At 35.1% G+C, this 10,049-nt stretch overlaps 2 protein-coding genes across 2 annotated transcripts in view; both read left to right on the top strand.

Annotated features, from left to right (window-relative positions):
- The first annotated feature begins 391 nt into the window (after window positions 1-391).
- On the top strand, window positions 392-3,394 carry LOC111435313 (glycerophosphodiester phosphodiesterase GDPD1, chloroplastic-like). Its single transcript, XM_023072763.1, has 7 exons — window positions 392-609; window positions 701-882; window positions 1,440-1,499; window positions 1,608-1,886; window positions 1,996-2,091; window positions 2,359-2,555; window positions 3,022-3,394. Exons 1-7 carry the CDS (start codon window positions 513-515, stop codon window positions 3,281-3,283), a joined length of 1,173 nt encoding a protein of 390 aa, XP_022928531.1. The 5' UTR covers window positions 392-512; the 3' UTR covers window positions 3,284-3,394.
- A 5,472-nt stretch (window positions 3,395-8,866) lies between these two features.
- The window catches only part of LOC111435299 (NAC domain-containing protein 83-like), a 2,789-nt gene continuing 1,606 nt past the window's right edge, over window positions 8,867-10,049 (top strand). The window contains exons 1-3 of the mRNA XM_023072745.1: window positions 8,867-9,298; window positions 9,418-9,683; window positions 9,814-10,045. Coding sequence (XP_022928513.1) covers window positions 9,112-9,298; window positions 9,418-9,683; window positions 9,814-10,045 — 685 coding nt within the window. The 5' untranslated portion in view covers window positions 8,867-9,111. The remainder of the gene's footprint in view (window positions 9,299-9,417; window positions 9,684-9,813; window positions 10,046-10,049) is intronic.

Genomic DNA, 10,049 nt, shown 5'->3' with positions numbered 1-10,049 from the left:
ACACCCTTATGAATGATGGTTTGTTCTTCTCCTCAACTAATGTGTGGGACATTACAAAGGGTAAGTACCTTGTGTCAGAATTGAGAAATTTTATGGCTCGAATCTTTAGAGAGTTGTGAATTTTTTGGTTGCTCGGGACTCGGGTCCCCAGTCCAATTAATTTAAAATTTTTGGTTAGTTAAAAAAGATTTAAAATAGAATTAATTATGAATTTGAAAGTATTAAAATATTTGAGAGGAGAAGATTATCCAAAGAGAATATAATTAATAAATTTTAAAAAAGGAGAAGAAGAAAAAAAAGGAATATTCGCTAAGAAGATTCCCTTTTGTATGTTCCATTTCACCTTCCTTCTCCCATCTTTCTCCTTAAATACCTCATTTCGCCATAACCATCCGCCATAGCCAATATCCGTTTAAGCTTTTTCCCAAGGCCTTGTGCCTCTAAACCCACCACTCATTTTCTCCTCCCGCCGCGGCCGTCCTTTCTCTCTTTATATATCTATCTTGCATACAATGGCTCTCAAGGCCGTCCATGTCTCCGACGTTCCTCACATCGATCAGGTGCCGGACAATGTCTTACTGGCCATTTGCCCAAATCGAGTCTCCAAAGGTAGTTTCTTGTTTTTTTCTTGTTTCTATTGTGTTGGTGAATGTTGTTCTTGATCTAAATGGATTTTGATTCGGGGGGCTCTGTTTTGTAGGCGTGGAATTGGGAGGGAATGCGTTTAGAGCCTCGAAGTTCTTGGTTATAGGGCATAGAGGGAACGGTATGAATACGTTGCAATCTTCAGATAGGAGAATGAGAGCCATTAAAGAGAATTCGATCCTATCGTTTAATGCCGCCTCTAAATTTCCCATCGATTTTGTTGAATTTGACGTTCAGGTTCGGTTCAGATCTTTATTTGAATTTTTTTTTTCATCTATTCTCTCTGTTATTGATGTTTCTCATAATTTCTTTATCCGTTCTTGTGTTTATTCTCTTACGTTGTCGTCGTTGTTTGATCGCCAAGTTTCTATCCGATGAGAATTTCTGTTAGTTGCCATGAATCTGTACGTTACGTGTTTGCCGCTAGGTTTTTGATCTTGTCTGTGCGCGGCGCGATTCCGCCGGGTTGGGGCCACGATTTGACGATTTTTAATTTCCATTTTGGGAATTTGTCGTGACATAAACCGATTTTAAAATCTTACTTTACGGACAAAGAACAATTTAATTTAACCTAATTCCTCTTCTCTCTCTCTCCATTTTTCTTTCATCGATGGATTCGATTCGTGTTCATCTTTCCATATGCAAATTACGAAGGGATTCTGATTATCTGCCTGCTTTTTGTTTCTCCTTTTCCCCTTTTCATTCTCTTAATTCCAATGGACATAGAAGTAAGGAGAGGTTGATTTAGCTTCAGGAATCAGGGAAGTGAAAACAAATTGTGGTGATTTTTGTAGGTTACAAAGGACAACTGCCCGGTCATATTCCACGACGATTTTATTCTCTCTATAAATAACGTAAGCTCATCTTTATCCTTTCTCTGTACAGATTTGTTCTTATGGTGTTCTTGTGTTCTTTAGTTTTTTGTTTAGATTAGTATGTTTGATTCTGATCTGGGATTTCAGGGCACTGTTTTTGAGAAAAGAATCACTGAGTTATCCCTCTCGGAATTCCTGTATTACGGTCCCCAAAATGATTCCCAGGAGGGAAATTGCTTGCTTAGAAAAACTCATGATGGGAAGATTGTCAATTGGAATGTTGAAACAGACGATAAGCTTTGCACTCTGGAAGAAGCTTTTCAGAAAGTTGAATCTTCTTTAGGCTTTAATATTGAGTTGAAATTTGACGATCACATTGTTTATGATCATAGTTATCTTACTGGTGTTCTTCAGGCAATCTTACAGGTGGGAATGGGAATCTCTTAAAGATTGTTCTTGTCTCTCTCTGTTATTGCTTCAGCCATTGTTTTCATGGAAACTTAGCTCTGGTTTTGTTGTTGTTGTTCTATGATAGGTGGTCTTTGAGAATGCTAAAGAGAGGCCCATCATCTTCTCTACCTTCCTGCCCGATGCAGCATTGCTCGTCCGAAAGTTGCAGGCGACATACCCTGTGAGTGCTTTTAGGATGAACTGATTTCTTCTATGGTTTCATCCCAAATCTAGTAATTTCTTGCATTTTCTTCTCGAACCCAAAATAAATTATTCACACACAATGTCCTTCTAACATATGTGGTTTGGTTTCAATTTTCTCCCAACATCTTAGAACAAATTAAGAGGATTGGAGTTGAACTGTAAAGAGAATTTTGAAACGTTCAAATCAAAACTGGAATCAACCACATATTTAGCTTGATAACACATCTGTTGCTATGTGATGAAGGTTTTCTTCTTGACAAATGGGGGAAGCGAGCTGTATCATGATGTGAGGAGAAATTCTTTGGAGGAAGCTTTGAAACTTTGCTTGGAAGGTGGATTACAGGGGATAGTATCAGAAGTCAGGGGAATTTTTAGAAATCCAGGGACTGTTAAGAAGATCAGAGAGTCAGAACTCTCCCTCTTAACCTACGGAAAACTGAAGTAAGCTTCTGCCATTAATGCTCATGAACTGGTTGAAAGTTTCTGAAATGTTTTGAGTTAATGTGCCATTGGTGTTCTTGAATACGGTAGTTTCTAATATGTTTTATGCTTTGAACAACCCTTTTGGATGATCAATGTGCCATTGGTGTTCTTGAATACGGTAGTTTCTAATATGTTTTATGCTTTGGATAGTTCGAACAACCCCTTTAGATGATCAACGTGCCATTAGAACTCATTAATTGGTTGAAATTTCTGAAATGTTTTGTTGGTTTGATCAACCCTTTTGGATGATCAATGTGCGCCATTAGAGCTCATGAATTGGTTGAAATTTCTGTAATGTTTGTATAGATTGAACAACAACCCTTTTGGATGATGATCAATGTGCGCCATTAGAGCTCATTAATTGGTTTGAACAAGCCTTTTGGGTTAATGTGCTCATATCATGAATTGATTGTTGAAAATGCAGCAATGTGGCAGAAGCAGTTTACATGCAGCATTTGATGGGAATAGAGGGAGTGATAGTTGATCTTGTGCAAGAAATGACAGAGTCGTTGGCGGATCTTATAACGCCGACGAAGGCGATCGGGACGGGAGAAGAAGGGAAGGAGGAAGAAGGAAGTGAGGGAAATGAAGGAAAGGTCAAAGTTGAAGGAGACATAAAGCCTCAGTTCTCGGAGAGGGAGCTTTCATTTCTTTTGAAGCTCATCCCAGAACTGATAGAGCTCTAACATTACTTTACATTACATTACACAACCAAGAAGCAGCTTTTTTCTTACTGTGTTGTATATATTTTTGAAGTCAATTTCCAAAAAATTTTAAATTTTGACACTTTGTTTTCTCCTTTCTCTCTCTCTTCTCGTATGGCCTCTACAGCTATGCTGGGTACTAATCCGTTCAAGTGTCTTATCTTTACTTGAAAAATAAGTAACGTGTGGCTTGAATATTTAAAAAAAGTATTTAGTAAGTAATCTTATTGTTTGGGTTAGTAAATATTATCACAGGAAATTATAGTGAAATTTATCTTTTCATCAAACATTGTGACCTTGACCAATTGGGTGCATTGTGTGATTCTAATGGGTGGACAATTGATCGAAAGAGAACTTAGATTTGCCCGACCATCAGATAGGCTAGTACTTATCTTATGTGAAAACACTACAGAGTGAGTGGCTCTTTTGGGTGGGCTGTTGTGTGACAAGACTACAGAGAAAGCAGCGGTTTCGTATAACATGCTATGCTCTTAATGCCCTTACAAGGTAGTGATGAGTTTCACATGCTCTAAAGCCCAACTCGCGTGTGGTTAGGAAGATTGGCTACAATTTGAGCGGGTCTACTTCTAGTTGGAGTGAAATTGAACGTGTAGTGCTTCTTTACACATGACCCATGTATGCGCACATTGACCCACTAGTGCGTATACCTACTCCTTGAGCCTTACCCTTCGACCAACGGTGCACGCATAGTATCATAGTGTACATAATATCGTAGAGTATACATATGTACTAATCATAAAAGGCAAGTATCTCAATGCACATGACATACAAAATGCATAAGGTTCTCGTAGCTTTAAATCACGACATACTCTTCTAATGCAACTCATACTTCCATTCTTTTCATAACATAGAGCCCCGGTAAGACATACATATGTAATACTTCATATTTTTCATGATTAACAGACATGGCTTACCAATGTCTCAAAGACATATAAGTCTTTACCACTATTGTTGTGTAAATACGGGGGTGTATGATCGGTCACCAAAATCATGTCTACACCAACCAGGGCTAAAATGTACTATAGAAGGATGTGACTAGTTGTCAATTATTCCTACCCGAGTTAGTATAACTTGTATTATAACGTAAGTCGTCACACAACACAGAACACGTCAAACAATCATAAAACATGATACAGGGGCGATAGAGCACACGTCATTAATACAACATACAAGTCCTCCAACAAAATATTTTTAGATTCGTTTAACCTAGACTCTTTCATATATGGCTTTAAATATAGTTTGTCTTGTAATGGTATTTTATACATCATATTAATTATCACTGTTCTTTCTTGAGCAAGCCCATAGTTTTGGCCCATGTGGACTGTTAGCACATAGATTTATTTATTTTTAATGATTTTTTATTTAAAATTGGGTTAAATTAATAAAAATACCAATAAGCTTTATAATTTATTTAAAATACTAATTTTGTAAATAAAAATTATTTGTATTGAAAATTTTACTGCCTAAATAACCGTCTTAGTCTAAAAAAAATGTCACAAACTCAATCCGACTCATGAACACTTCAGTTGAATTCTAAAAACGTTTGCCAAGACGGATAACATCATTTCAAATATTTATTTTAACACGTTGATATAGATATATACTAGAAGCACATGACTCGGCTAAGGTTCGGGATTTTAGATGATAAAATTCAGAATTTTTTTAATTCAAGAATAAAATAGACATTTTGAAAGTTTGTGGATTAAAATAATATTTAAAAGTTCTTAAATGTTCATGAACGGAAATATTTATTTTTTTTAAAGTATAAGAACATAAGTATAATTTGCAACTTATAAAATATAAAACGAGACCAGATCTTATATGTACAGGTGTTCAAAAAACTCGATGACCCGAAAAAATTAAATGTTTGAAAATAAATAAATAAATATTTTATTAATTAACATTTTACTTTTATTGGACTCCGAATTATTTAAATCTAAAAAAATATCTTAACCCAACTCATGAACACTCTCGTACATAAATACATACATATATACGTACCACACATACATACACATACGGATACACACACATACATGCATACATACATATGTACATACGTATGTACCACACATACATGCATACGTACATACATGCGTATGTACCACACATACATACACACATACATGCATACATACATATGTACATACGTATGTACCACACATACATGCATACGTACATACATGCGTATGTACCACACATACATACACACATACATGCATACATACATATGTACATACGTATGTACCACACATACATGCATACGTACATACATGCGTATGTACCACACATACATACACACATACATGCATACATACATATGTACATACGTATGTACCACACATACATGCATACGTACATACATGCGTATGTACCACACATACATGCATACGTACATACATGCGTACGTACGTATGTATGTACCACACATACATGTATGCATACATACATACGTACGTACGTACCACACATACATACATACACACCAACATACATATATTGACACATACATGCATACCAATAGAACTAAACAATTATGGAGTGTTGAATTAATGGAATATTTTTGTAATTAATAAATAATTTCTATAAATGTTGATAAATCCAAATAATAAATAATTAAGTATTTATTTAAAAGAGAAAAAACTTTGAGATTAAGAAATGTGTTTCAAGATAGTAATCTAAAAAGGGTTTGTGAATGATATGAACAAATCAACGTTTGAGTGTTCATTAAGTAACTTATAATCCTAAACCATTTATCATTATTATTACTAATACCATTTACTTATAATTTCCTTCCTTTTCGAGGCTTGCCAAATATTTACGTTCACATTCCTTTTCCACGAATCCCGAGAAGAAATGTTGTCATTGTCGGGATCAGTTTAACAATTAATTTCTAAGTAGGTAACGACGTAAATGGAGAAAAAAAATATTAATATGGTTTATTAGACAATATTAAGCGATCTAAAAGTACGTATTCGTTAACTACGTTAAGAAATATGCTATGTTGAACTGATAAAACTAGGGGTGTCTCTAGGTTGGGTTAGGTCCGGTTGAGACGTTTTTTAAACTCAACCAAATTGTTCTAGCTGAAAATATTTAGGGTCTAAACAAGATTACGTATTGTTTTCTTTTCTTTTCTTAGTTCAACTATTGTAGCGTCGAGAACAAACCATCGATCTTTGAGACAGTAATTTGTACCTCACCTAATGAACTGAGTACGATAGTCAACATCTAATATACGATAATCAAATCTCGATAGGCAAGGGTCGAGATCAAACCATTGAACTTTGAGACGATAATTCATACCTTACCTAATGAGCTAAGTACAATCGTCAACATCTAATATGCGATAATCAAATCTGGATAGCCAAGGGACGAGATTAGACTATCAAATTTTGAAATGCTAATTCATACCTTACCTAATAAGCTAAGTATGATCGTCAACATCTAATATACGATAATCAAATTTCGATAGCCGATATCCAATGAACCGTATAGAAATCTATAACTTTGGAGACTTGTCGATCTTGTATACACGTTGTACCTGATAAGAATAAAATTAGCGGACGGGAATCTGTAAATAGCGAAATTGGTTCGATTTTGAAGGTTATTTTTGCATACCATAGACACCTTTGCTTAATATGAGTAGGTTAAGAAACAAATATATTCTATGGAAAAACAATGGGATGAGACTAAATGTTCTTATATTTTGTTCAATTTTAGATTCTTAATTTTTTATTTTTTTTAATAAAAAAAAACATGAAAAGAAAGGAAAATTATTCTCATTCTCCATTTTCATTAAATAAATTACACCTAAATAAAATAAAATAAAATAATAATAATTTTTTTTTAACACTCAAAAGATATTACTATTTTACTATATAAAGTTAAATATTTGAATTCACATTTAACATTTTTAAACCGACTTAACTTTATTTAGTTGATTGGCTTCAAAGTTTATTAAAAAGATTTATTAAAAAGAAAAAGGTAAAATCTCAATTGAGTTCTTTTTTTTTTTTTTTGAATTATATTTTTCAGCTTTAAATTTTTTCCTATTTTTTATTGTTCAATAACAAAGATCAGCACTTGAAGGCTTGAGGAGCGGTAGACGAACAGTGCACGGTCAATTCGAGCATAGCTGAGTGGATAAGACACCAATAATTAACATTTAATATATAGTTCAAATATGAGCAAAGTAAGAATGCTTAGGAAACCGAAAGAGTATATTTGTAGTTTAAATTATAATTATGGATCCAAAAATACTTCACGAAATTTCAACTGCTTACCGATATATATATTGTCGTGGTATAAAATGAACGATAAGATCGAGAATAAAAACGAAGAAAAGTAAGGGCAAAATAAGGCTAAAAAGTCGACAACCAAGCATGAGATAACAGGCTATCCCAAGTTTCGTAGCCTCACAATGGGCAAGCACCAAATGTGCCATCCTGGTTCTATTCAATATGATTCTTTATTGTCATAACAAATCAATGAAACCCTAATTGAATGATAATAAACACTATTTAATGTCAAATGCATTACTCTATTTGAAGTTTAATGATTCTAGTTCGGTCTAATTTGATCATCTATCGTTATAAATATTCTGAGACGGCAAGTACAACCGATTTCAACTAAAATCAAAGCCCTCCTTAATTCGTCGTTTCTTCATGAAAGTCTAGAGTATTAGTTGGTCGAAATTTTGGCAACAATAGTTGACGTCATCTATGGAGAAGAAAAAACCTTTCTTAAAAGATATGCATATCACATTTGAAGGATGACCTCATGAAAAAGAAAAATCGAAACCAAGATAGAGACGGTTCATATAAGAGTCATCATCCATGACGAATGCAGGAAGCTATACCTCCTCGACCTCCTACTCAACAAGGTCGACTAGAGGAATAGAGAACGCAAAACTTAAAAAGAAGAATGAGTTGAATAGTCCAATACTTGGCTCGGATTCTAAAGAGGCTAAATAATCAAGTCCCTCCATTGAAGACTCAAATGGAGGAATAACTTGTCAAGGATTGTTGGAGTCCCACATTGGCTAATTAAAGGGAAGAGGGTCGGTATATAAGGAATATTATCTTCATTGGTCAAATTGTGAATCCCGATAATGAAGTACTATTACCGTAAACTTTATACCATTCTTATCCTTTTTTCTGTTTCACTTATTAACCTGCCAATTTTGAAAAAAAAAAATTAAACCCTAAAAAATTTAAAGATAAAAATGTAGAATTCTTAAATATTTTTATTATATGGGTAAGAAATAAAATTAAAAAAATAAAATAAAAGTAAAACGTAGCTTAGGGTAGCGTGTTGGTAACAATTTAGAAAGAGGCCTTTTTGCCTTTTAGGGGTCACGCGGTTGTGAAAGCAACAACGCCGTCATAGACAACAAAGGAATTCCGTTTCGAAAAAAGTCAAAAAAAAAAAAAAAAAAAAAACAATTTCTGATTCCGAATTCTAGTCGGACTAGGATTTTTCCAACTTCTTACGTTCCATAAAACGCAACACAAGGAAAGATCCTTGTCTTTCTCACACCACACCACTCCCTCTCTCTCTCTCTCTCTCTATCTCAACCCTTCATCTCTTTCTCTCTCTTGTTCTTATTCTCTCTCTTGTTCTTATTCTCTCTCCTGCAGTCCAGATTATTATAAAAACCAGAGCAAACCAATCCCACATGGGTTCTTCTTTCTTTTGCATTTATATTTCAGAGTTTCTTTGAAATCTAATCTTCATCATCAGAGAACAGAGGGTTTGTTGTGCAATACTTACTCTAATTTTTTGCAATGGAGAAGACCTCAAACTTTGTCATTAATGGAGGGATGATGAGATTACCTGTTGGGTATCGATTTTGCCCCACAGATGAGGAGCTGGTCGAGCACTACTTGAAGAGGAAGGCGTTTGATTTGCCTCTCCCTGCTTCGGTCATTCCCGACTTTGATGTCTTCCTCACAGATCCATCGGCCTTTCCTGGTAACACAACTATAACAATTCAAATTCAAATTCAGCTCATTACTGAGTTTCAGTTTCTTAATTTCTATGAATTGATTGGATTCCGTGTTGTTCTTGATGTTCTTGTTGTTGGGTTTTAGGGGATTTTAAGGAAAAAAGATTCTTTTTTAGCAAACAGAGGAGTTTGTTGAGGAGAAACACTGGGTGTGGGATATGGAAGTCCACTGGGAAAGAGAAGTTGATTGTTAACCAGGGCATTAACAAGGTGGTTGGGCTGAGGAAATCTCTGGTTTTTTATGAGTCAAAAGTGTCTGAAAGAACAGCAACGACTCGGTGGGTCATGCATGAATATCGACTGCCACGCTCTGGCTCTGTCTCTGCAACAACAACTCCCAACTCAACACAGGTAACAGACAAGTTTGACCATGGACGTACTCGTGCCAAATTACAACACTGCCCTTCTTTCCATCAAAAGAACTGATTCATTTCCTACTTTGTTTTGTTTTGTTTTGTTTTGTTTTGTTCCTAAAATGCAGCTGGAAATGGAGGATTGGGCTGTGTATTCTTTGTTTCAGAAGAGAAGAAGGCCTAAAAAGAAAGAGGGAAGGAAAGTGGCGCAGGGAAGTGTAATGGGTTTGTTGAGGGTGGAGGAGAATGGTGGGGAATTTTCTCAGCCTTGTTCTTCGTGTTCAAGTGGAGTCACTCAAGTCTCTTCAAATGGTACGGAAAGTACAGATCAGGAAGAGAGCAGTAGTGACTTAGGCTTAGGTTT

Source organism: Cucurbita moschata, unplaced genomic scaffold (assembly GCF_002738365.1).
Source record: "Cucurbita moschata cultivar Rifu unplaced genomic scaffold, Cmos_1.0 Cmo_Scf00048, whole genome shotgun sequence".
Lineage (NCBI taxonomy): Eukaryota > Viridiplantae > Streptophyta > Magnoliopsida > Cucurbitales > Cucurbitaceae > Cucurbita > Cucurbita moschata.
Note: the sequence above shows the minus strand (reverse complement) of the source record. Positions and strands in the feature narration are given on the sequence as shown.

Coding starts and splice junctions, on each gene's coding strand:
- LOC111435313 (XM_023072763.1), top strand. CDS start 513: ATGGCTCTCAAGGCCGTCCATGTCTCCGACGTTCCTCACATCGATCAG. Junction 883..1,439: donor TTGTTGAATTTGACGTTCAG/GTTCGGTTCAGA, acceptor TGATTTTTGTAG/GTTACAAAGGACAACTGCCC. Junction 1,887..1,995: donor TTCTTCAGGCAATCTTACAG/GTGGGAATGGGA, acceptor GTTCTATGATAG/GTGGTCTTTGAGAATGCTAA.